The sequence below is a fragment of the Felis catus genome, chromosome C1 (assembly GCF_018350175.1).
Source record: "Felis catus isolate Fca126 chromosome C1, F.catus_Fca126_mat1.0, whole genome shotgun sequence".
NCBI lineage: Eukaryota > Metazoa > Chordata > Mammalia > Carnivora > Felidae > Felis > Felis catus.
This window is the reverse complement of record NC_058375.1, coordinates 14,997,427-15,024,695: the sequence shown is the minus strand read 5'-3', so window position 1 is coordinate 15,024,695 and position 27,269 is coordinate 14,997,427. Positions and strand designations below refer to the sequence as shown.

The 27,269-nt window shown below is 47.8% G+C and overlaps 1 protein-coding gene, 2 long non-coding RNA genes and 1 pseudogene across 4 annotated transcripts in view; 1 reads left to right on the top strand and 3 right to left on the bottom strand.

Moving 5' to 3' along the window:
* CDA (cytidine deaminase) overlaps window positions 1–3,804 on the bottom strand; it is a 21,699-nt gene extending 17,895 nt beyond the window's left edge. The window contains exon 1 of the mRNA XM_023258241.2: window positions 3,576–3,804. Within this exon, the coding sequence (XP_023114009.1) occupies window positions 3,576–3,729 (154 nt within the window). The 5' untranslated portion in view covers window positions 3,730–3,804. The remainder of the gene's footprint in view (window positions 1–3,575) is intronic.
* Window positions 1–22,310, top strand: part of LOC109502135 — a 26,985-nt gene extending 4,675 nt beyond the window's left edge. The window contains exons 2-4 of one of the 2 annotated variants that reach the window (XR_002160534.3): window positions 771–2,587; window positions 15,484–15,942; window positions 22,132–22,310. This is a non-coding gene — a long non-coding RNA (uncharacterized LOC109502135). Of the gene's footprint in view, window positions 1–770; window positions 2,588–15,483; window positions 16,072–22,131 lie in introns of those variants that run through there. The other variant, XR_006583971.1, reaches the window with a different exon arrangement.
* Window positions 7,287–8,218, bottom strand: LOC123379499 (annotated as a pseudogene).
* Window positions 14,947–27,269, bottom strand: LOC123379501. Its single transcript, XR_006583972.1, has 2 exons — window positions 27,134–27,269; window positions 14,947–15,672 (listed from the first exon to the last, which is right to left on the bottom strand). It is a non-coding gene; the product is annotated as an uncharacterized LOC123379501 (long non-coding RNA).

The following is a 27,269-nucleotide window of genomic DNA, read 5'->3' as shown; positions in this document are numbered from 1 at the left end:
CTTTCTTTCTTTTTTCTTTCTTTTTTTAAATAGGGAATTTGATTTAAAAAAAAAATTTAATGTTTGGGGCGCCTGAGTGGCTTGGGCAGTTAAGCGTCCAACTTCAGCTCAGGTCATGATCTCACAGTCTGTGAGTTCGAGCCCCGCGTCGGGCTCTGTGCTGACAGCTCAGAACCTGCAGCCTGTTTCCGATTCTGTGTCTCCCTCTGTCTCTGCCCCTCCCCTGTTCATGCTCTGTCTCTCTCTGTCCCAAAAATAAATAAACGTTGAAAAAAAAAATTTAAAAAAAAATTTAATGTTTGGGGCGCCTGGGTGGCTTGGTCGGTTAAGCGTCCAACTTCAGCTCAGGTCATGATCTCACAGTCTGTGAGTTCGAGCCCCGTGTCGGGCTCTGTGCTGCCAGCTCAGAGCCTGGAACCTGTTTCAGATTCTGTGTCTCCTTCTGTCTCTGCCCCTCCCCTGTTCATGCTCTGTCCCTCTCTGTCTCAAAAATAAATAAATGTTAAAAAAAAATTAATGTTTATTTTTGAGAGAGAGAGAGAGAGAGAGAGAGAGAGAGAGAGAGAGAGAGACAAAGTGGGGGAGGGGCAGAGAGAGAGATACACACACAGAATCCAAAGAAGGCTCCAGGCTCCGAGCTGTCAGCACAGAGCCCAATGTAGGGCTCGAACTCACGAACTGTGAGATCATGACCTGAGCCAAAGTTGGATGCTTAACTGACTGAGCCACCCAGGCACCCTGAGGAGAGTTCGTTCCTCTCTGCTTTTGAGGCTGTAAAAGAATATGGACCAGAGGCTGCCTGCACTCATGTCCCCTGATGCCTGGAGAAAGCCCACCTACAGGATACGAGAAAGAAGCAAGCACCCAGGAGGATAAAGAAGGACATGGTGACATCGGAGTTCCTGGATCCAACTGTCCTGGAGATACCATCTACTCTTGCCCATAATGGTTCTGCTTGGTTTCTGTCACTTGCAACACGTGACACTCATCGTCTCCCTTCATGTGGTGGCTGTGAGATTACAAGAGATCTTCCATACCAAGTGCTTAGTGAATGATCAGCGCGTTGTAGGTATTACTACTGCTGTCGGTCCCTGCCCGTGATGTCCTCAGCACCACCCAGCTCTGCCTCCAGCTCCCACCTTGGTCAGTGCCTCCTCATGCCCCTGGTCTACCTGGCTGAAACTCTAGAACCATATTCCTTTCCTTCATTCTACACTGCTCATCCCGAGCCCAGCCCATTTGTCCCAGATGGTTTTCCTCAGGTCTTTCCTTCCTCCTTGTTCCAATGGCCACTGCCCCAGCCTGAGTCATTCATTCGCACACTCAACAAACCTCAACGGAGGACATATTACAGGCTGGGCAATGCGCTGGTCCTGTGGACGATCAGCAAATAAGACAGACATCCTCCCCCTGACACTCTCTCCTCTGTCTTGGCCCTCCTTGAGTACCTGTCAGACCAACTGTCCTTGAACTCTACTTTCATGTTACTCTTCTTCTTCTTCACATCCCTGGTTCCCTACTTCCTACCTCATCAAATCTCAGTGGCAATGCTTGGCCTTCACAAGTCATCCAGAAGCTGCCTCCAAATAGTAATGATAGAACAATACCTTTAACAGAAGGAGAAGCAGCCACTGCGGCAGAAACTGGGCTAGTCACAGGCATCGACTTGCTTAAAGCCTCACAACCTGAGGTTCCAGGGCTGATGATAACAGGCACCAGCCATCAGGGAGGACCCTGGTGCCGTGCTGGGCTGGGCAAAGCAGCTCTGTTCGGAGCCATCCAGAAAGGTGGGCACACCGTCTTCGGCTCGACAAATGCGTAAGGCACATTTGGGTGAAGGGTGTTGCCCGGCATCCCTCAGCTGATAAAGAGCAGCACCAGGATTCAAACCCAGCAGCCCCTAATCCAGGGCCTTCGCCCCATCCCAGGGGGCATCACTAAAATCCCCACTGCACAACCAGGTTCCTTCCCGCAACTTAAATAGGCCACACTCCTGCTCACCTCATTCAACCACTCCTGCAGTCATCGGTCGAGGCCTCCCTTTTGAACCATGACCTGTGTAAGAGGAGGGACCTCCACAGGGGGAGAGACGATGCCATTTCTGCTCGTGGCGCTATCCCCGGGGCTTGGCCCACACATTACCCAGCACGTCACGGTACACAGCAAATATTTGCTGAATGAATGAATCCATACAAAGAGGCACTGGAAAGAACCAACGGCTGATTCGATGTTTAAGACCCTGGAGCCACGGGGCAGTGTGGGCTGCAGTGTTGTTTGTGGTGGTGGTTAATGTTTAATACTCATCTGAGCCACCGGGCCAGGCCTGAATTCGCACTAGACACATGGAGAGTCTGGATTCCCTACAGAGTAGCCACCTTGGCGTCAGGGGAACTCCGGATTAGAATCCCAGCTCTGTGATCTCGGGCGTTTAGCTTCTGTGAGCCTCAGTTCCGTTCTCTGCGATTGCCGGGTTGTGTCAATGGAGAGCATTCCTCACCACCCTTTCACGTAGGGACTCCAGGTTACTTCTCCTGCTCAAAGATGTTTGAGATTCAGGTAACTCGTGAAACCGGAAAGAACCTCAAAGGTGAGATCTTTTCCTTTAAATAGCTGCCGCTGCCAGGCAGAGGCAGATTCTGGGCAGCAGGGCTGGGTGTCCCCATCTGCCCACTGTGCCAATTCTCATCTGCCCCCAGAGTGGCGGGGAGGGGCATGGCTTCCCTGCCACTTTCTCACCACGGTGCCCCGCTCTTTTGAATGAAAATGCCTCCCAGCTCAGCGAAAACAAGTCTGAACTTTTGTTCGAGTGAGCTTTCTCTATGAAACCAACAAACCAAAGAAAAGGAGCTTAGGAACAGATGAGTGCTGACTCCAATTCCCACCCTCCCCAGGCCAGCACTCATGGCTGGTCACCCAAACTTCGCCTGGCCTCCTTGCTTCCTCCAAGGCCCTCTGCAAGCCCTGAAGTCCACTAACAAGTCACCGGCTGTTGGCCTCGGTTCCTCATTTTCCTTCCTAGCACAGCAAGTGACGTGAAGAAAGCAGGGTCTGGGGGATCTCAGCCCTGGGTTCCACCCCCAGTGCCCCGTGCGACCTTGACCAAGTCGTGTCACCTCTCTGGTCCTCAGTCTCTTCATTGAAAAGTGGGCATAACACGGAGGTCAGTGGGTGCGAGGGGAGGCCTTGCTGATAAAACCTGTGGAAGCCTTAGGAGGGCGCCACAAAGACGGTGGGGGCGGGGTGTGTGTGTGTGTGTGTGTGTGTGTGTGTGTGTGTGTGTGTGTGTCAGAAAGTATCAACTCTCTCCCCCCTCCCCCCAGCACTGAGTTATGGCCTCCCCTTCCAACTTCCCTCCCCGTCCCACCTCTGGCTTCCCAGTCCTCTAAGAATTGGACGTCGCTGCATCCGAGCAGCACCTGCGTTCCCCACGGTCCGGGACAGCAGGCAGGGCAGGGGCGAGTGGCAGCGTCACTGGGAGCGGCCAGTGCTGCCCTCTGCTCTGCGGGCTCCCGCCCGTCCTCTTGCGACCACCTGCCCGGGCTGCGGCCGAGGGGGGACCGGGGCGCCGTCCTTACCGGAGAAGATCCTCCCGTCCCGAGTGAGGAGCGCGGCGCCCACGGGGAAGTGACTGTAGGGACAGTAAGCGGACTTCTTGGCCTCCCGGCAGGAGAGCAGCAGCCGCTGGACGAGCTCGGGTTCCAGGGCGCAGGCGGGACGCTCCTGGGCCATGTCTGTGCCCCAGGGCGGCGGAGGCGCAGAAGTCAGTCCCCGGCCGGCCGGCCAGGCCCGCGCGACGCTGGCTCCTCCCCCCGCGGCGCGCGTCCCTGCGGGGCGCTGGGCGGGGCCTGGAGAGGGACCTCCCGCCCCACCCCCAGCTCCCACCCCCCTTCCCGCCCCGCAGGTCCGGGTCCCAGAGTGTGGTGGGCGGCCCAGCGTAAAGAATGCGACCGTGCCCCCGCGGGCTCCCCCTCTCCCCTGGGGACCACTCTCACTGCTGACACACTGAGGGGCCAGTGGGACGGGACATGGGTGCCCCTGTGGAGGGGGCGACTGTGGACACACGCTCCTCAGGAAAGAGGCTGCTGGGGGTCAAGGTCAGGGTGAGTCCTGGGGAGTCCAAGCTCCAAAGGTTGAAATGCCCCTGTTTGTTGAATGACCCTCTTCTTCACTGGGGGATGTGAAGAGGTTGAAAGGGCAGAGCTGGAGCAGCCACTCTGGCTTCCTGAGGCAGAGCGTGAGCTAAAGCAGTAAGACCAAGTTGCTTCTTCATTTTCACCCATTTTCCTTCCAACTCCGGTCTTAACCCAGAAGTTAAAAGTATCCCCGCCGGAGGGAGCCTCTGAGGTCATCGACTCACGCCTCCTCATTTGTTTTGCTGGCAAGATGAACATTGGGTTGGTGGCCAAAGAAACGGGTTTTGCATGCTGACACCACCACTTTCCACGTGTGCAACCACCGGCCGGTTCTTTGACCTCTCTGAGCCAGTTTCGTCATTGCTACAGCGAGGAGAGTGATCATCTCTGTTCTACCTCCTCGGATTATAGAAGAGCTTGAGCTTTGGAGTTTAGTGGACCTAAATTTGAAGTCCAGTTCTTCCATTTATTAGCCATACAACCTTAGGAAATTAATAACCACCTCTCTCTGCGGTCTCAGTTTCTTCATCTGTGCGGTGGGTGCACTCACAGTGTCTTGCAGAGTTGTCGTGAGGATCAAATGAGATAATGTGCGAACGGTGAGCGTGGTTAGAGGGTCCTGGGACATCATGACAGTAGCACGCTTTGTGACTCCATGCAGATGGGGTGATTGACATTAAGTGACTTGGCCAAGATCACATAGGAAAGGCAGAGAACACCAGATAGAGTGTCCAGAGGCGTCCAAATGTCCACAGACCCCCAGCAAGCAGGAGTGAGTCAGCAGCTTCTCTGAGGGCTTGGATAGAGGGTGGGGAAGAGGAAGGGGGGAAGGTCGAAGGTGGGGAGAAAATGAGGCCGGGTGTCCTTGTCCTGCATGCTGACATCTCTGGGCTGTGCAGCCCAGCATCTTCGTGTCCTATAGCCAGGAGCTCTCACCATGTAGAGATACAGGCAAACTGGGCAAAGTTGGCCTCATTTTCCTCTCCCCTCGTCTCTCCTCTTCCCGCCAGGTTTCCCCCACCCCCTTTCTACACATCCAGCCTTTAGAGAGGCAGCTGGTTCCTTCCTGCCTGCTGTTGGAATTTTCTTCTGGTTCTACACGTTTGGCATCTAGTGCAGTTTCTTGGATCTGAAGCAGGGCTGGCAGAGAAACCAACCGTGTCCCCCTGGCTTCTCTATCCCTGCACTACCCAGCTACCCCAAGGGGCCCTCTCCTAGGGTTCCAGGAAAGAAAGCAAAGGGTGTCTGGGGACCATGTGTACCCATTCCACATGGAAATAATTCTAAGGCTTTTGGGGGCCACGTATAATTGCAACAGGATGAGGGATAGAGGCCCTGCCGGCCTGCCAGGCCTGTCGGGAACCCCCGTGGGTGGTGCTGTTCCTGTCCCCTGCCCTGTCTTGACTCACACCAGCTAAGCCCAGACCTACCCAGGACTGGGGCTGGACTCCTTGGTTCCATAGCATCAAGAGAACTTGGATGGCCTCCAGGCAAGTTATGGCCTTGGCCTCTTCAAAGCTCTTTGCCTGCACTTGGTCACAAGTAGGGACAGTACCCATTGCAAACCCAGCTGTATGGGTTTTGGGAGAGCCAGCAGTAGTTCTAGAATTCCTTACAGAAGGGGCTTGGAGTGGCTATCTGAAAGGGGAGAGTGGGCCTGGAAACAAGTATAGAGCTAAGTTTTAGGTCAATCACATTAACATTTTCTAACCGTGCTTTAATTTCCACTCCACATAAAATTAGGAGAAGTTAATTGCCCAGCTCAAAGAATAGGAGCATCTAAGAGGGTATTTTTTTTTTTTTAACATTTTATTTATTATTGAGAGACAGACAAAGCAGGAGAGGGCAGGAGGAGAGGGAGACACAGAATCTGAAGCAGGCTCCAGGTTCTGAGCTGTCAGCACAGAGCCCAACGCAGGGCTCAAACTCACGGACCGGGAGATCATGACCTGAGCCGAGGTCGGAGGCTTAACTGACTGAGCCACCCAGGCGCCCCTCTGAGAGAGGTGTTTTGAGTGGTGGTGGAGACTGTCAAGGGCCAAAGCCCTCCCCCCACCCCAAGCCTTTCCTCTGTGAGGGGAGCCACCCAGTCCCTCCGTTAGAGCTCAGATGCCATCAACTCACTTCTTCACTCAACGAATAGTTACTCGTAGTAACAGCTAACTCTTATTAAGCTCTTTGCACGTGCCAGACCCTGTGCTAAATGCATGGTTTGAATTATTTCATGCAGTCCTCACCACAAGGTAGGTTTTTGCTGCCCATATTTTACTGATGAGGGCACCTGAGCTCATGGAGATCAGAAGGGGATCTCAAACCCGAGTCTGTTTGCCTCCATCTGAATGAATCGTGCGCTCTGGTCTGTGCCAGAACTCACCGAGAACCGGCATAACGGACCAGTGTTGGGGTGGGGGGCAGTTCTTGGCATCAGACCAGACAGTTTGAATCCTTCTTCAGCCTCTTATTACCAGTTGTGCATCTAGGCAGGATGGCTCATCACTCGGGGCCCCTCTAGCCTCCTTATACAAGGGGCGGGAGTGGTACCCACTATGGTGGATCATGGTGCCTGGAACCCCATTCTGCTCAAGAAGGTTTCCCGTTTCTTTCACTGTGGCTCCTGTGGGGGAGACCATCTGGTGGGCTGCTAGTCACTGTGTTCCACTGCCTGGTAGGTGTAGGCAGTTGGCACAGGGTAGCCAGTCAGACCTCGCTTTCCAGCTGAGCAGTGGGAGCTGATGGTTTCTCCCGCCATGGTTCCTCAACTAGGAGGATCTGATTCTTGCTGACAGCTAGACTGCCCCCTGGGTAGAGAAAGCTTACTTGTAAAGTGAAGCCATGTGGAAAAAAGCAGAGCTGAGAGATGGGTGGGGGGGAACACCCTGATTTTTCTCTGGGTGTCTGGATTTGGCCATGAACACACTTCCAGACTTCCTTTCAACTGAACCAATAAATTCGCTTCTTGCATAAGCTTGGTTGAGTTTTGTTTCTGGCAATCCCATGGCCTCTAGACTAACATACTACTTCCTAGGGTTGTTGTAAAAAGTCAATGTAAATCAATGGTAATCAATGTAAAGCAAGGTAATCAATGTAAAACTCCTAGTACATTGACTGGCACATAGTAAGTGCTCAACTAGTGTTAGTTCATATTATCACGAGGACTGTGTGCCGGGCCCTGTGCAGGGCGCTAGGGAATGGGAGGTGAGCGAGACTTGGAAACTGCCTTGGAGGACTTCGCGGTCCAGGGAGGGAGACAGACAAGTCAGTGGATGGGTGTAAAGCACCCTAACACATGAGTAGATACTGGGGCCCGTGGCCATACTGAACACCTGTTGTCTGGAGGGAGTGGTGGGGAGGTGGGTTGGAGAAAGCTTCCCAAATGACAGGAGACGAAGAGGAATACTTTTTTTTTTTTTTTTACACCCAAGTGGATCAGTCTATTAAGTAGGAAGTGGAGAAAGTGAACAGAAGTATGCACAAACAGAAGTATGCAACACCCAAACTGAACCGAATCTGAGATTCCTGAAAAAACATGTGTCAGTTACACAATTGGCCACCTCTTCCCGGACTGATGCAGGGACTTACTTGTCAGGGAAGATGAGGGAATAAGTCAGGTGGCAGGACTGGTGGTTGCTCCTGGGGCTGGGAATGATCTCTGGGGAGCTTTCAAGGAGGCCAGGTCTCGGGCTCAGGATCCAGACCTCATAGCAGATGCAGCCAGACCCAGCAAAATGGTTGCGACCGTGAAGTCCTGGGCCATGATCTGGGTGTGTGTCATGAGCTGAGAGCCGGGACTCTGGCCCCATAGGTTAGGGCAGCCACCGCGCCCAGGCAGCCTATGGGTACCACTGGGTTCTCGTGTCTTGTGAAGGAACTTTTCCTCGAAGCTCTCTGGAGTGCTGCAGACAGTGGGGTTTAAGCCCTCAATGACTGGGGGCTGTGATGGTTCAAAGGGCACCTCGGGAGTCACAGGGCCGGGAGCCGTCATGTCCCTGGCAACAGCTTTAGGAGAAAAAAAAAAAATCGAGACTCAGAGGAGTATTAAGTGATGGGTGATGTTCACAGTGGACAAAGTAGGTGTGATGGGTTGAATTGTGTTGCCCCAAATGGAGGTGTTAAAATCCTAACCTCCAGTATCTCAGAATGTGACTGTCCTTGGAAATAACGTCACTGGAGAGGTAGTTAGTTAAAATAAGGCCACAGGGAAGTAGGGTGGGCCCCTAATCCCAGATGACTGGTTTCCTTATAAGAAGATGATCATGTGAACACACAGAGGCTTGGGAGAACACCCTGTACAGATGGAGGGAGAGTTGGAATGGTGCAGTGACAGGCCAAGGACTGCCAAGGACCGCTGGTCATCACCAGAAAGCAGGGGAACAGAGTCTCTCTCACAGGCCTGCAAAGGAACCAAACCTCTCAACCCCTTGATTTTGTACCCTTAGTCTCTAGAGCTGTGAGAGAATAAAGTTTTGTTGTTCAAGCAGCCCCATTTGAGGTCCTTTGTTGGGGCGGCCCTAGGAAACCTAATATAGTGAGCATAGCAGGTGCTGTCAGTGCTAAACCCCCTTTGCCACCTCAGCTGTTGCCTCCAGCTTTAGTGGGCGGTTCCTGGACATGCCCATGGCTTCCTGCCTTAAGCGTACCCTGGGCACAGGAGTGGGCTCAGTCCATGCATAGGGTAGACCAGAAATGTAGGGCAACTAACACCCTCCCCCAGAGGCATTAGGTATCCATAATACATCACGATTTCCTAAAATCAGTAGAAAAATGGCAAGCATCCTGTAATATTTTCATTTATAATAAGAAATATGGGGGCACCTGGCTGACTCAGTCGTTTCAGTGTCCGACGTCGGCTCAGGTCATGATCTCGCAGTTCACGAGTTCGAGCCCCACATCGGGCTCTGTGCTGAAAGCTCGGAGTCTGGACCCTGCCTCAGATTCTGTGTGCGTGTCTCTCTCTGCCTCTCCCCTACTAGTACTCTGTCTCTCTCTCTCTCTCTCTTAAAAAAAGTAAGAAATATTAATTTGGTGTTTTGGGCACAAGGCACAGAGCTCCAGAAACCCTTGGAATTTCCTAAGTGATGAGAGGTGTCTTTGGTTACATTAATGAGGTGACTTTTGGACCCTACCCAAGGATGAGGGCTGCATGCCAGGGGACCAACCTCACAACTGGACAGTTGAAACTTTCAGTCCGACCCCTTGACTTCAGTCACTAATGTCCAATTATTTAATCAAGCTATATAATGAAGTGTCCATAAACACCCAAAAGGAAGGAGTTTGAGAGCTTCCGAGATGGTGAACACGTGGAGACTCACCTGGAGAGGACATGGAAGTCCCACGTCCCTTCCTCATACCTTGTCCTGGGTATCTCTTCCATCTGGCTGTATCCTTTCATAATAAATTGGTGATCTAGTAAGTTAAATATTTCCCTGAGTTCTGTGAGCTGCTCTAGCAAATCAATGGAACCTACAGAGGGGTCATTGGAACCTTCCATCTGTAGCTGGTTGGTCAGAAGCACAGGTGACAATCTGGACTTGCAACTGTTGCCTGAAACTGGGAGGGCAGGGTGCTGTCCTGTAGTACTGGGCCCTTAACCTGTAATCTGTAACCTGTAACCTGGAATCTGATGCGATCTCCAGGCAGAGAGTGCCAGAATTGAGCTGAATTGCAGGACGCCCAACTGGAGCCTGAGAATTGCTTGTTGTTGGATCTGTGGGGAACACCCCATCCTCAATGTTGGAACTGGGTGCACACATCCACATATATCCTAATAGTATAGTAGGCAAAAGACTTGATCAGGTATTTTACAGAAGAAATGGGGATGGAAAGAACTTTTGTCCAAATCTTCATGTCTTCAAAGTTAGCCACACACAAAAAAATTAAAGAGTTTTGTTCAGTTAAAGACTTCATAGACAAAGCTGGCAGAAGGTTGAAAGATGGGAGGGAAAATCTTTTCAAAGCCTAGAACGACAGCAAACAAACAGCATAGTGATTATGTAAGGATCTCATGGCAAATCAACAAGAAAAGGACAGGAAAGTCTATAGAGAGATGGGCAAAGGATATCAATAGGCAATTTGCAGAAAGGAAAATGCAAATGACCAAGGAGGTATTTGCTCAACCTCTTTAGAGTCACAGAAATGAAATTAAAACAACGAGATGTTACTTTATACCTATCAGAATGGCAAAGAGAGAGAGAAAAAAAAAAAAGCAGGATGGTGATACGCATTGGTAAAGATAAGGGGAGACTGGAACTCTTATGTGCCGCTGCTGGGATTGCAAATTAGTACAGACTTTCAGAGAGAAATGTAGCAGGACTTAGTGAAATCAGATACATGGATCCTTAAAAGGATTTGTATGAGAATGTTTTCTAAAAAGGGTCAGGGTTTCACTTTTCACTTTTAAGTCTTTCATTCATCTGGAATTAATTTTTATTAATTCTTGTGTAAGGTAGGGGTCCAATTTAATTTTTTGCATAGGGATATCCAATGATCCCAGCACCACTAATTGAATGTTCCTTCCTCTCCCAAAGGATCCACAATGCCAGCTATGTCAAATTGCAAATTTATATGAGTGGAAATCGTTTTGTCTCTACTACTTTCTATTGGTGAACATTTCATTCTTACACCCATATCATACCTGTCTTTATTATTATAATGTTATAATAGGTATTGATTTTTAGAGGCCAAATATTCCTACCTTTTCCTTTTCCTTCATGCCTTTGTATTTCTGTATAACTTTTAGAATCAGTTTTTCAATTACTGTCTGAAAACTCTCTTCTCTAGCTTCTGCATGAATTTGTATAAGGTTGGAATAGTCTAATCCTTGATGTTTTGGAAGAATTTTCCTGCCAAACCATCCTGAGTCTCATGTTTTCTTTTAAAAAATTAAACTATTAATTTAATTTATTAAAAAAATTTTTTTAATGTTTATTTATTTTTGAGAGAGAGAGAGACTGAGCACGAATGGGGGAGAGGCAGAGAAAGAGCGGGAGACACAGAATCCGAAGCAGGCTTCAGACTCCGAGCTGTCAGCACAGAGTCCGACGTGGGGCTCAAACTCATGAACTGTGAGATCATGACCTGAGCTGCAGTTGGACACTTAACCAACTGAGCCACCCAGGCGCCCCAAATTTCTTTAAATGTTGTACAGCTATTTGCGTTTTCTATTGCTTCTTGCTCTATTGTGTCAGTTTTAGTAAACCAGTTGTGTGTGTGTGTGTGTGTGTGTGTGTGTGTTTAGAAATTTTTATTTATTTATTTTTTAAGTTTATTTATTTACTTGGAGAGAGAGAGCATGCAGGAGGGGCAGAAAGAGAGGGAGAGAGAATCCCAAGCAGGGTCTGCACTGTCAGTGTGCTTGAACCCACGAACTGTGAGGTCATGACCTGAGCTGAAACCAAGAGTCAGATGCTTGGCTGACTGAGCCACTCAGGTGCCCCGCGCGTGTGTGTTTTATTAAAGAATTTCATCTAAATTTTCAAAATTGTTGGCCTGAAGTTATATATAGTATTCTATTATTTTTTTAAAAATGTCTATTTATTATTTCTGAGAGAGAGAGAGAGAGAGAGAGAGAGAGAGAGAGAGAGAGAATGTGAGCAGGGGAGGGGCAGAGAGAAAGGGAGAGAGAGAATCCCAAGCAGACTCCGTGCTGTCAGCACAGAGCCTGACATGGGGCACCAACTCATGAACTGTGAGATCATGACCTGAGCTGAAATCAAGAGTCAGATGCTTAATCAGCTGAGCCACCCAGGTGTCCCTATGGTAGTTTATTATTTTCTTTGAAATTTCTGATATGTTATCAATCTTTGTGACTTAGCAAATGGTTGATCTTTGTGTATGTTCCATAGGTACAGAAAAATTTGTGCATTTTCGACATATGTTGGACATAAAGTTCTGTATGATATTTTGAACTTATTAATCAGGGTATTCAAAACACTTTACCTTTTTGTTTGTATCTAATTGATTTGTTAAAATCTCTATTTATTGTATATACATTATACATACATGTATATACATGTTATTTTATATATGCATATTTTCTCATGTATTCCTATTAGTTTTTGCTTTATATTTTTATTACTTTTTAAATTTTAATTCCAGTATAGTTAACATACAGTGTTATATTAGTTTCAGATGCACAATACAGTGATTCAACAATTCTATACATTTCTCAGTGCTCATCGTGATAAATGTACTCTTTTTTTTAATTCTTTTTTTTTAAGTTTATTTATTTATTTTGACAGAGAGACCACGAGTGAGGGAGCAGAAGAGAGAGAGGGAGAGAGAGAGAATCCCAAGCAGGCTCCATACTGTGAGTGCAGAGCCTGATGCGGGGCTTGATATCATGAATTGTGAGATCAGGACCTGAGCTGAAATCAAGAATCAGATGCCTAACTGACTGAGCCACCCAAGAGCCTAAAAAGATCCTATTTTTTTAAGGTAATCTCTACACCCACTGTGGGGCTTGAACTCACAACCCCAAGAACTGAGCCAGCCAGGTGCCTCTCTTTAATGTATTTTGAGTTTATTTTTGTGTGTGATGAAAGAAAGTGGTCCAGTTTCATTCTTTTGCATGTAGCAGTTCAGTTTTCCCAACACCATTTGTTGAAGAGACTAGTTTTCAGTTTCTATTTTTTGAATACATATTGTTAGGTGCATGTATGTTTGTGATCATTATATCATTTTGATTCATCAATTAGTTTATTTATATAGAATGTTCCTTTTGTTTCTCACAATTAAAAAAATTTCTTTTTCTGAAATTAATGCTAATAACCTGGAATCCTTTTATTTTAGGAGTTCTTAACCTTTGTTTGCCATAGATCTCTTTGGCAGCCTAGTGAGACCTATGAACCTTTTTCAAAATAATGGGTTTTTTTAATGCGTGGAATTATAATGCAAACCAATTGTATTGAAATAGTTATCAGAATAGTTAAAATATTTGTGACAAGGTATGTATTTTTTTAATTTATTTTTTTTTTATAAATTCACATCCAAATTAGTTAGCATATAGTGCAACAATGATTTCAGGAGTAGATTCCTTAACGCCCCTTACCCATTTAGCCCATCCCCCCTCCCACAACCCCTCCGGCAACCGTCTGTTTGTTCTCCATATTCAAGAGTCTCTTATGTTTTGTCCCCCTCCCTGTTTTTATATTCTTTTTGCTTCCCTTCCCTTGTGTTCATCTGTTTTGTATCTTAAAGTCCTCATATGAGTGAAGTCATACGATATTTGTCTTTCTCTGACTAATTTCGCTTAGCATGATACCCTCTAGTTCCATCCATGTAGTTGCAAATGGCAAGATTTCATTCTTTTTGATTGCTGGGTGGTAATACTCCATTGTACATATATTCCACATCTTCTTTATCCATTCATCCATCGATGGACATTTAGGCTCTTTCCACACTTTGGCTATTGTTGATAGTGTTGCTAGAAACACGGAGTGCACGTGTCCCTTCGAAACATCACACCTGTATCCCTTGGATAAATACCTAGTAGTGCAATTGCTGGGTCGTAGGGTAGTTCTATTTTTAGTTTTTTGAGGAACCTCCATACTGTTTTCCAGAGTGGCTGCACCAGCTTGAATTCTCAGACAAGGTATGTATTTTTAAAAATTATTTTAGAGACAGAGCGCACATGAGTGGGGGAGAGGGACAGAAGGAGAAAGAATCCCAGACAGACTCCACACTCAATGCAGGACTGATACGGGGATCCTACGACCCTGAGATCATGACCTGAGCCAAAATCAAGAGTCAGACACTCAACTGACTGAGCTACCCAAGGGCCCCTATCTAGTTTTTTTATCAATGTATTAAATAGGAAGATCTAACAGTTGGCTATCAACAATAGCCAAAGTATGGAAAGAGCCCAAATGTCCATCGATGGATGAATGGATAAAGAAGATGTGGAATATATGTTAAGTTGGCTTAACAAATACTGTGATTTTGAAGTAGTGATAGGAGTAAAAGATATTTTAGGATACTATGATAAAGTGATATGAAAATATTTATGATTTACATTGGTGACAAAGTCACAGATGCACTAATATTTCTGTGATTTGTTGTCTGCATTTATAAATAACAGGAATGCTAAGTTTTAGTTAGAGGTTAGTGAAAATAAAGGCACATTTTTTCCTTCCAAGTTCATAGTCTCCTTGGATTTTATTCAGTGACTCACTGAGAGTTCAATGGCTCTAAGACAAGAACCCCTGCCTTATTCTTAATCTTTTGGTCCTTTGTTGTAAGTGAATCCATTATGAATGACATATTAATGGTCACTTAAAAAACTCTTCTGAAAGTCTCTGTCTTTTGATCAGATACTTCAGTCCATTTATACTTATTGTAATTATTGCCATGTTTTAGATTTTCCTCTGACATCTTATTCATTATCTATATTTATTCATATATATTCATTATATATATAATGAATAAGATGTCTCTCTCTCTCTCTCTCTCTCTCTCTCTGTTAGAATTAGGTTTAACTTATATTTTAAAAAATAATGGTTTAAATAACATACAATTTTATCATTCTTTTAGTCTAGAACCCCACAGTCATCAGGGACCCAGTTTCCACCTTCTTAGCTTGTAGTTTCCATCTTCAAGTTCATCTTATGACCCAAGATGGCTAATTGGAGCGTTAGCATTTATAAACTCATTCTGAGCAGCAGGAAGAATGGTAGAAGAGTAAAAAGGGTGCATCTCTACTTATATTTCATTAGCCAGAGCTTAGTGATGTGGTCTCACCTAATAGAAAGGGAAGCTGGGAAACGCTCTCTTTCAGATGCATACGTGGATGGCATGAACAAAACCAGGGTTATTTTACTAAGGAAGAAGAGGACAGTGGATATTGAGTGAATAATAGCAATCTCTGCCTAAGTCTCACCGCAGTTGAGGGTCCAACTGTCAGCAGCAGCTCTAAGCCTTCAATATGGTACCTGATCAGGAGAAGACCAGCCTGCCATCTGGTGGCAGGTTGGTTTCATTGGAATCCTTTCATTATGGAGGCGGGATTAATTTGCCCTTCCTAAAAAGGGCGTTTATTCTGGCTATGGGTTTGCATTCTCTGCCAGCAACATCATTTGTAGATTTACTGAATGTCTTACGCAATCATGGTAGTCCAGATAACATTGGTTCTGACCAGAGACCTCATTTTCCAGCAAAAGTAGTAAAGAAAGTGATATGTAAGCATGAGATTATTCACTGGTCTTATGCTCTTATTACCAGAATCATTTTGCTTTATGGGTTGAATTGACTAGTATCTGCCAGAAGACAACCTTGTATGACTCTGAAGTGCTGGCCTAAAGTTGGCATATGTTGTGAGTCAGTAACCAACGCAAGATGATATTTCTCTCTCTTCCAGAATTCATGGATCAGGGAATCTTGAGCTGGATAACTTCGAAAATCTTTGCTCTCCAAGACCTTGGGCTCTGCTAATTTAGAGGTCTTCATATGCTCAGGAAGAATGTTTCCACCAGAGCAAATCGCAGAGATCCCACTTATTTGGAAACCGAGACCAATTTCAGACTGGCCATTTCAGACTCCACATGCCCTGGATGAACAGGGGAAAAAAAGCAAGCGGTCAGAGGGTTGTTCTGTGTTGGCTGGAGTGATTGATTCTGGTTGTCAAGGGGGAAATATAGTTGCTGCTGCATAGTGGGGACAGGGAGATGTGTGTCTCTGGATCCCCTGAAATCCTCTGGGGTGCTTTCTAATTCCAAGGCTGGTGGTAAAAGTCAATGGAAGAGGACAGCAAACCAGAATGAGCAGGACAACTGTGGTCTCAAGTTCCTCCTGAATGAAGCTCAGATCATCCTAGGAGGTAAAAACCATGACTACACGAGGTGTTGCTGAAGGCAAAGGGAATGTGGAATAAATAGTACAGGAAAGATGTTATAAATGCCTCATCACCTGTGACAGAAATGAGAATTATAGCATTTATTTATTCGTTCTTTCCTTAGTCATGTATATGTTTACTGATGGTGCCATTTGTCCCTCCTTCCTCTGCCATTTTGGATAGTGTGCTTGTTTGGGGGTTCACTTTACAATTACGTGCATAGATTACAGGATATCAAGATGGGGTTAAGACTAGAGAAGAGAGGGGAGAGGGGCCTGAGTGTCTCAGTTGGTTGAGCGTCTGACTTTGGCTCGGGTCATGATCACATCGGGCTCAGTGCTGTCAGTGCAGAGCCAGCTTCAGATCCTCTGTCCCCCCCACCCCCACCGCCCTTCCCCACTTGTGCTCTTTCTCTCTCAAGAAAAAATAAATATAACACTAAATATAAAAATAAATATGTAACAAATATAGGATTTGCTTTTCTGAGGGAAGGATAAAGATGCTCTTGTTTGATTGAGATATATTTGTTTTAGGTTGGGTGGTAACATTTTATGGAAGGTTAAGAATGGAAGTAGGGTGGGGGCACCTAGATGGCTCAGTCAGTTAAGCTTCCAGCTTTGCCTCAAGCCATGATGTCACGTTTCTGGAGCTGGAGCACCGCATCGGGCTCTCTGCTGTCAGCGTAGATCCTGTTTTGGATCCTCTGTCTCCTTCTCTCTCTGCTCCTCCCCCTCTTTCCCCATCTCTCAAAAATAAGTAAATACTAAAAAAAAAGAGAGAGAGAGAATGGAAAGTAGGGTGGTGTTGGAAGTTGAGGAACTAAGGAGTGGACTGTGGCAAGTACTGAAGACCAACCCCACTCAGCACCCCTCCAAAGCTCCTTCCGTCACGACTTCTGCCACGAAGCCTGGCAGGGCATTTCCAGACTCTCTTGCAGCTAGGATTTCCGTACATCACTTGGCTTCTTCCAGGGAGAGGCAAATGGAAGTGTAAGGTAGAGTCCTGGCAGGAGGTGGCCAGGTGGCTCTTCCGGATGCACTGTTGGAGGCGTCTCAGTTCCTTTGAGGCAGCTGGGGTGGAAGCCTTCGTGCCAGGACGGTGCTTGCCTTCTTGGTGCCGAGCAGCCGCTGCCTGCTTGGAAGCTTTCCTGGCTGTAACTGGGGCCCTAAGGTTCTTAACATCAGCCATGGTGATAGTGGTGGCAGAAACTCCCCTACCAGGCTGCTTTTGCAGTGAGATTCGGGGTGGGGGGTGGTTATTCTTGAAAGACTCTGCTTCTCAGCCCTTCAAAGGAGTCTGAAGCCAACCTAATCACCTTAGTCACCCCCTTTTATCTTTTATTATTAAAAAATTTTTAATGTTTATTTATTTTTGAGAGAGAGAGGAGGAGGAGGAGAGAGAGAGAGAGAGAGAGAGAGAGAGCAAGCATGAGCAGGGGAGGGTCAGAGAGAGAGAGGGAGACACAGAATCCGAAACAGGCTCCAGGCGGTCAGCACAGAGCCTGACGCGGGGTTCGAACTCACGGGCCGGGAGATCATGACCTGAGCCGAAGTCGGCCGCTTAACCGACTGAGCCACCCAGGCGCCCCTAATGTTTATTTATTTTTGAGAGAGAGGAGGAGGAGGAGGGGGAGGAGAAGAGAGAGAGAGAGAGAGAGAGAGAGAGAGAGAGAGAGAGCATGAGCAGGGGAGGGTCAGAGAGAGAGGGGGAGACACATAATCTGAACCAGGCTCCAGGCTCTGAGCTGTCAGCACAGAGCTCAAACTCACCAACCATGAGATCATGACCTGAGCCAAAGTCGAATGCTGAACTGAGTGAGCCACCCAGGTGCCCCAACCCCTTCTTTCTTTTAATTGAGATGGAATTGACATACAAATGATTTTAGTTTCAAGTGTACTACATAATGACTTGATATTTGTATATATTGTGAAATGATTACAAGTCTACTTAACATCTATCACCGTATATAGTTACAATTTTTTTTTTCTTGTGAGAACTTTTTGTTTTAAGCGTTCATTTATTTTGAGAGAGAGAGAGAGTGTGAGCGGGGGAGGGGTAGAGAGAGGGAGACACAGAAACTGAAGCAGGCTCCAGGCTCTGAGCTGTCAGCACAGAGCCCGATGCGGGGCTCTAACTCATGGACTGTGAGATCGTGACCTGAGCCGAAGTCAGATGTTTAACCAGCTGAGCCACCCAGGCGCCCCTCTTGTGAGGAGAACTTTAAAATCTAAGACTCTTAACAACTTTCAAATGTGCAATATAGTATTAACAATAGCTACTGTGCTGGGGAGCCTGGGTGGCGCAGTCGGTTAAGCGTCCGACTTCAGCCAGGTCACGATCTCGCGGTCCGGGAGTTGGAGCCCCGCGTCGGGCTCTGGGCTGATGGCTCGGAGCCTGGAGCCTGTTTCCGATTCTGTGTCTCCCTCTCTCTCTGCCCCTCCCCCGTTCGTGCTCTGTCTCTCTCTGTCCCAAAAATAAATAAACGTTGAAAAAAAAATTAAAAAAAAAAAACACAATAGCTACTGTGCTATGCATTGTATCCCCAGGACTTACTTATTTTATAACTGGAAGTTTGTACCTTCAAAAAACTTTTTTTAATGTTTGTTTATTTATTTATTTATTTATTTATTTATTTATTTATTTATTTTCAACATTTATTTATTTTTGGGACAGAGAAAGACAGAGCATGAACGGGGGAGGGGCAGAGAGAGAGGGAGACACAGAATCGGAAACAGGCTCCAGGCTCTGAGCCATCAGCCCAGAGCCCGACGCAGGGCTCGAACTCACGGACCGTGAGATTGTGACCTGGCTGAAGTCGGACGCTTAACCGACTGCGCCACCCAGGCGCCCCAATGTTTATTTATTTTTGAGAGAGACAGAGAGAGATTGAGTGTGAGTGGGGAGGGGCAGAGAGAGAGGGAGACACAAAATTTGAAGCAGGCTCCAGGCTCCAAGCTGTCAGCATAGAGCCTGACCCAGGGCTCGAACTTGGAAATACAAGATCGTGACCTGAGCTGAAGTCGACACTTAACCAACTGAGCCACCCGGGTGCCCCAAGAAGTTTATACGTTTGATCCCCTTCACCCATCTTATCCACCCCCACCCCTCACCTCTGGTAACCACCAGTCTGTTCTCCATCCTTAAGCTTGTTTCTTTTCTTTTTTCTTTTTTTCTTTTTTTTCCTCCAATTTTTAGATTCCATATGTAAGTGAGATCAGACAGTATTTTTTTTTTTGTTTGCTTGTTTGACCTTTTTCACTTAGCATAATGTCCTTAACGTACATCTACACTGTTGCAAATGGCAAGATGATTCCTTTTTACAGCATGTATATAGTACATTTTCTTTATCCATTCATCCATCGACGGACACTTAGGTTTCTCCATTTGTTGCCTGTTATAAATAACGCTGCAACGAACATGGGGCTCATATATCTTTTTGATTTAGTGTTTTTGTTTTCTCCCCTCACCACCTTCTGACTTTTATTAAATCCATACATTTTTTTTCTACTGGTTTGAAAATTATTCATTTTTTTTCTTTTTAGCAGCTATCCATAATTATTATGAATCACGCTTATCCTAATTTCCTCTGTCAATTTCTTTTTTTAATGTTTATTTATTTATATTTGAGAGAGAAAGAGAGAGAGAGAGAGAGAGGCAGAGGAGAGCAAAAATCCCAAGCAGACTCCACACTCAGTGCAGAACCCAATGCAGAACTCGATTCCATGACTGTGAGATCAGAGCAAGCCAAAATCAAGAGTTGGACACTCAACTGACTGAGCCACCCAGGCATCCCTCCTCTGTCAATTTCTAAAGCTTATCAATATTTATATTTTCCTTCCCAACAAGACAACATCTTAGCATATTCTCACCTCCTTCTGTCCACCACTACTCCGTTGCCAGGTTGTTTTTCTGTGGTACTCCCAGGGCAAGGTTTGAGGGAGGGAGACAGTGGACTTTGCTAGTTTCTGATACTCATCATAAATCAGAAGCCTATCATTTCTAACATGTATTTTTAACTCTTTAAAAAATCATATTGAAGAACAATGCATCCCCCAATTTTTCATGTAAGAATGTTAATACATAGAAGAGTACCAATGATTTTTTAAATGCTTACTTATTTATTTTTGAGAGAGAGGGCACAAGCAGGGGAGGGACGGGGGGGGGGACAGAAAGAGAGAGAGACACACACAGACACACACACACACACACACACACACACACACACAGAAGTGAAAGCAGGCTCCAGGCTCTGAGCTGTCAGCTTAAAGCCTGTCTTGGGTCTCAAATTCACAAACTGTGAGATCATGACCCGAAGTCTGACACTCAACCAAGTGAGCTACCCAGGTGCCCTGCCAATGCTTTTTTAATGGGCACAGTTAACTTGTTTTTCTATAGGCCTGGGAATCACATTTCTACTGCCCCCTCTGTGTATGCATTTGATAATTCAACACATATTTCTTGAGTAAATACTATGTGCCAAGCACTGTCCCAAGCTCTTGGGATGCACCAGTGAATGCAGCAGACAAAGATCCTTACTCTTGTGGAGCTTACCTTCTAGCAGGGGAGAGGGTCGTAGAAATGATCATAATAAATGTGTACATTATCTAGTATGTGAGAAGGAGATAAGTCTTGTAGACAAGTAGAACAGGGTCAGGAGAAGGAGGGAAAGGCAGGCCGTGGTATGGAACCCGGTGGTCAGGCCTCATTAAGAAGCAAAGACTTGAAGCAGGTGAGGATGTGAACACATATCTCACAGAAGTTATCCAGGGAAGGGAGTTCCCAGCGGAGGGCACAGCTGTAGCAAGGGCCCCAGAGCCTGGAGCGAGTCTGCTGTATCTTAACTTCTCTTAAATGTGTCATTGATAAGCACCCTTTACCCCCTTGAATTTCTCAAATCTCTGGCTATGTACAATTATATAAGCAAATATGTATTATAGCACCATCATTTATCATGCTTGCTTAAATACTAGGCAAGTCTTGGTCATTATTGCCTGTTAAAGTGTGTGCTTAGGCGCACGGTGGGCCGGATATTGTCCATTGGCACTTGGTATCCACTCCGACTCCTCCTCTGTTCTGTCCTCTATTATAGGGGTGAAATGACCAAAAACTACTTTTTCAGGACCCCCCCTCCTTGAAGCTAGGGTCTGGATGAGGTGTAAGTTTCTGCCAATGAGACTCACTCACGTGAGATATGGAAGCCCCACATGGAACTGAGCTATCTCCTTGTGATACCAGCAGCTGGTAGGCAAGTTTTGACCAGACTCTTATGTTGCAGAGTCTAATTACCAGCGTCATAGGTATGAGACAGCTGGGCAGCAGCAGCAGAGGCAGCAGTGACCTTGGCATCTATTGTAGTATGACCTTGAACCCCCTGCCTTCCACTACTCGGGCTCCTGCAATGATTTTGTAAGCACCAGTTCCCTGTATTAAATTCCTTTCTGTTTGAAATACCTAGGTAGGTTGCTATTTACTAACCCCTGAGTTAGACGATTGTACAACAACTGATGACTTTGTGTAAGGTGTATTTTACTGCTAGTGATACATTTTGAAGACTCCTGACCCTCTTCTCTGCTAGGAAGGTGAACATCTTTTAGACAATTGATTCATATTTATTTAAAGTTTATTGGGGCGCCTGGGTGGCTCAGTCGGTTGAGCGTCCGACTTCGGCTCAGGTCATGGTCTCGTGGTCTGTGAGTTTGAGCCCCACGTCGGGCTCTGTGCTGACGACTCAGAGCCTAGAGCCTGCCTGGGATTCTGTGTCTCCCTCTCTCTCTGCCCCTCCCCCACTCATGCTCTGTCTCTCTATCTGTCAAAAATAAATAAACATTAAAAAAAATAAAGTTTATTTATTTTGAGAGAGAGAGAGAGAGAGGGAAAGGCAGAGAGAGAGAGAGAGAATCCCAAGCAGGCCCCATGCTGTCAGCACAGAGCCCGATGGGGGGCTCAAACCCACCAACTATGAGATCACGACCTGAACTGAAGTCAGACGCTTAACAGACCCGGGCGCCTCTAACCGATTCATTTTTAAAATAAAATGTGACTATTATGCCTCTTTTAAGTTTCTGAATCAGGACAATTAGAGAATATTGGGATACTGTGGGTGAACTGCTCACAAGTGGTTACCTTTGCGAGAATGAGGATTTTCTCACTACTGCCCGTTCATACAAACCATAGGAGTCCAGTGGATACTGAGGCTGCCGTAAGGTTGCAAGATCAGCCAAGACCTCCAGCTCGAGATTCTCAAAAAATTACAACAGGCTCCTGGTTCTCAGTGATTGGCTTAAGATTAAATGAATGTATACGTTTGAACCAAGAAGACACATGCACTAATAAAGCACTGACCTCTTCTGTTTCATATATGAGTTACTTACAAGTTTATTTGAAAAAAGAGGCAACGGCTAAGTCACATGGGGACCAGTAGGCTAGCTGCACGACCTCGATCGTTACTTAGCTTCTTTCTGAACCTCATTTTCCTCATCTGTAAAGTGGGGGTAACAGCAGCGCCTCCCTACTGCGCCTGTTCTGAGGATAACGTGAGATAATGCACGGGGGGCCTGACACAGGGTGAATGTTCACTAACTCTTAGCTGCTATTATTATTATGGCTATTGTTGTTGTTGAGGTGAAAGCTATAATTATTATAAACCTTGGGACTTGGGACCTTGTTGGCTGAGCTACTCCTTCCTACCCGAGTACCTGAAGACGAAAGCCTCTATGCTCCAGACATCCCGGGGGAGCCCCCCAGGCCAGTCCTTCCCCTTCTCACAGCTCTGGGGACAGAGGAATCAGGCAGAGCTGGTGGGGGAGGGACAACTTCTTCTGGAACTCTATGCTGAGTGGCCTACTCCGGGTAGCGAGAAGTACTTGTGGATTAATTTTTAACACGGTCCGGGGTCCAAAGGGCTGAGTTCCCATCTCTGAGACCCTGAATCCCATTCCCTTCCAGGGATCCTTAGGTAGGGTAGAGGTTGGCTTGGGGGGAGGGCAGCAGGGGGGCTAACAGAGATGCTCCCTCTGCGCTCACCCTCCATGCAGCTCTGACCAAGGCAAGCCAGGATGCATCTCTGCAATACTTCCTCCCCTCATGGGTCAAGGCTGCAAGGAGGGGTTGTAGGATTCTGTCTGCCTGGGAAGGGGGGCAGCAGGAAACGACTCCCCCTCCTCCCAGAGGAGGTGCGATTACAACTGGATCTTGAAGGATGAGTAGCTCACCAGTGAGTTAAGCAGGGAAGGGCATTCCAAGAAGAGGGAACAGCTTGCACAATGGCTCAGAGATGCTGTCCACTCTCCTGCTGCACTTCTGTCTCCCTATAGAGATTAGTGGTAAAATCTTTAAAGTGTCAAAGGTATGTGGGCTTATTCTGGGGCCTGCAAAGGAGGATGCTGGGGAGAATTTTCGAGGCCATGGCTAGTCCCAGAGAAAAGACATCTCAAGTGATTGACTGGACCGGGCAGCCGTGAAAGGGGGGACACCAGAGTTTGATGAATGCCCTCCAAGTGCCAGGCCTTGAACTGGATGCTGTGATACACCTGTCACTCTCACAGCCACCCTGCAAGGGAGATGTGCTGCCCATTGTATAGATGAGGCGACTGAGGCTCTTGAGGTGACATCTCTCACGCAGAATCCTGCAGCAAGCGAGAGAGTGGCAGAACCAAGATGAGGCCCGCGATTTTTATGACCCTAAATGCCATCAAGGAAGAGAATATGTGACAAAAATAGGCAGCGGTATTACCCTCCTGTGCATGGGCAGCCCAACTGTCCCATTCCAGGAACAAACCCTGGTTCTTTAAAGACAAGAGCCCTCTGCCTTCCCTGGGGTGGGGCTCTGGTGGGTGGGTGGGGGAGGCAGAAGCCCCTTCCAATATACTGGCTATGGGGTGAGGTGTGCGGGCCAGGCCTTTGTAGGGCCCAGGACTCATTGCACCCACCTCCCCACCAGCCCTGATGCTCAGGGGGACCCCAGGGGAAGCCAGTAAATGGGAGAGGACAATGAGAGGATCCCTGAGTCGAGGCTCATGGTGGGGTGGGGCTGGGGGGCTATGATGGCCCCATCCTGCCAGCAAAGATTCAAATGGGGGGGTTACACGGTTCAAGTTTCACCCAGAATGAGGCCCACCCACAGGGGAAAATCTCCCCTGGAATAGGGCTGGGGGACTGAAGAGGGAGAAGAAGGGGGTTCAGTGGTTGTTAATTAAAGGACTGAGACCCATACAGTGTAGGGCCTGATCAGCCCCCTCCAGGCCTCCCCTAGAGAGAAAGCCTTCTTCCCTTTTCTTTTCTCCTACTCACAGCCAGCCACCTCAGCTGTCCCCTGTCACTTCTCTCCCTGTTGGTCTTTTTAAACCACATTCTGCCTGTAGAGGATGGGTGTGCTGCCTACTGGACCCCGGAACTGCACAGGAGGGAGGAAGGAAGCTGCCCCTTTTCCCAGGTTTAGCTGTGAGGGTGGGCCAGACTGGCAGGGACAGAGATCTTACCTCCTGACCCCTGCCCCCCTCCCAGTCTTCTTCCCTCCTGGCTCTACATCCAGCTTCTTTCAGATGTCCCTTCTCAAGCTGTAGCTCCCAAGCCATCACTGTCCTGGTCATCCTTCTCCAAAGCCTACTTTCTAGCCTGTGGGTGCTGAACTCCTTGCTGCCTCAGGGCCTTTGCACCTGCTGTTCCCTGAGTCTGCGATGCTCTTCCCTGAGATGCACTGTCCTTTGGGGCTTGACTCAAATGTCAGCTCCTCAATAGGCCTCTGACCCCTCACTGAGGCCAGGTCGGGGCCCCTTGTGAGATGCTCTCCAAGCACCCGAGTATTTTTGCACCCGAGTATTTCTCCTTTAACTCCAAATCACTACTGCAGTCAGCAGTGAAGGGGGATCAAGTCACCATTGTCAGCCTCCCTGAAAGCGCCTCTTGAATTTCATAAACATGAGTTGGATCTGGCACAGCCACTAGCACAGCGGTCCCACTTTAGGTAGGGGGATTGAGAAGTCCTCTTGAGGAGGTGGTTTGTCAGCCGAGGCTGAAGGAGGGGACTGTCCCGTTCCCCACCGTCCCCCAGAGCTCGGTGCCTGCCCTTTCTGGTGCTTCATAAGCCATGAGCTGGGGGAGCGAGGGGCTGACGCCTCAGTTCCTACCAGCCACTGCCGGTTTTAGGTGCTCTCAACAAAACTCCCTCCCGGTCTCTGTTTCTCACTTCTCTCTCTCTCTCTCTCTTTTTTTTTTAATTCTTTCAATGTTTACTTATTTTTGAGAGAGAGAGGAGAGACAGAAACAGAGACACAGCGCGAGCAGGGAAGGGGCAGAGAGAGAGGGAGACACAGAATCTGAAGCAGGCTCCTGGCTCTGAGCCGTCAGCACAGAGCCCGACGCGGGGCTCGAACCCACGAACCGCGAGATCGTGACATGAGCCGAAGTCAGATGCTTAAGTGACTGAGCCATGCAGGCGCCTCTTCTCCTGTCTTTAATGCCGGAGTCACCCTGGCTAAGGTCACCAGTGACCTCCATCTTGCCAAAGCCATTAGTCAGGTTTCTGAGGTCATCGTCCTCGACCTCGAAGTGTTGCTCGATGTGTGGATTCCCTTTTTCTTGTTCACTTTCTTCCCTTGGCTTCCGGGAAGCCCTGTCCTCCCGGTTTCCTCCTGCCGCCCTGTGTCTGCAGCCTGGGCTCTTTCCTTCTCTGCTCAGCCACCAAGCACGATGGGGCCTCTCTGCCTCTGTCTATATCTTCTCCTCTCCCAGGTGACTCCATCCAGAAGTATGGCTTTAGAATAATGGCGTCCAGATTTCATGTGTCTCGATCCTGGAGGCCATCTTGCCTATCCAGCTCCCCCACTGGCTTCTCGGCTGAGATGTCTGTTAGCATCTGAATTCAAGATGGGCTGAACCAGAACTGCTTTTCCCCTCCACCAGCCCCCAACTTGCCCTGCCCCCACCCCCTCTGTGCCTCCATTAAAGGCCTGGCCGGTCACCCAGTTACTCAGGCCACAAACCTGGCAGTGACTCCCCATGCCTCACTCCCCCTCATCCCCAGCCTCACTCCAGCACGAAGCCCCGGCTCGTCCTTCAAACTCGGTCTTGAGTCCGGCTGCTTCTCCCCACGGTCACGGCTCCAGCCCGACTCCAAGACCTCACTGGTCCCCAGCTGCATCTCTAACCGGTTCTCCTGCTCCCTCTCTCCCTCTCCCAAGCCCATCCTGTAAAACGTGGCCTGAGTGAGCTTTCAAAAACGCAAGCATGCCAGATGTTTCCACCGCTTAGAAGAGAACCCAGAGTCTTTGCCGTGGCCTGAGTGGCCCTACCCATCCCTCTGGCCTCAGGCCCGGCCAGTCTCCCCTCGGCTGCCAGCCTCATCAAACACCCCAAGGTTCTTCTCATGATAGAATCTTGGCACGGGTTCCTCTATCTCCCTGGACATCCCTAGGGGTCTTCACATGGCTTCTGCCTCACGAACCTTTCCTGACCGCATTTCCCCGTCACCCTCTACGGTTACCCTACCCACATTCCTTCAGCGCGTGATTGCTGTCTGATAGCATATCGGTGATGGGTTTACTGCCCTTCTGCCTATAGACAGATGCTTGTCTCCCTTACATCCTGCTGTGTCCTGGGCACCTAGACCAGTGCCTGGCACACAGGAGAGGTTCATAAAACAGACGTGGAAGGGAAGGAAGAAGCCCCCAAGGTACAGTTCAGGGCAAACTCCGGGGCCGCAGAAAACACCCAAGAGTCCATGAGAGAGTTACCAGTTGGTTACTTAACCTTAAATAACTCACTGCTGGGGCCACCCACCCGGTCTCTGCCTGTAATTCCTTTCTTTCTTCATTCAAGAGTAGTCAGGCTAAAGTCCACCCAAGGTAGCTCTTAACGCCCCAGTCTGTAGCCACCGCAGGCAGATTTCAGTGAACTCACAGAATTCTCCAGAATCTGGGCACACTTGGGTAACTAACGAGGCCAACGTGCAGGGTTCCCGGAACTAAGAAACCTGGCTCCAAATGATACGGTATTAATGATAACTACATTCCATCGAGCCATTATTTCATGCCAAACAAGATTTTAAACGTTTTCCATGCATTTTCTCACTGAATCCTCAGAAACGCGCCTTGAGGCTGTGGAATCTGCTATCTACCGCTGTAAAACAGTCCACCTTAAGACTCAGTGGTTTAAAAGAATACCCATGGCATTTGCTCACAATTCTATAGGCCAGCAAACGTAGACTGGTTTCAGCTGTCAGCTCTTCTGATGGTCTTGCCTGGGGTCCCTCGTGTGCAATCATCTAGGGGCACAACTGGGGCTAAATGGTCTAAGATGGGCTCACTCGCCTGTCT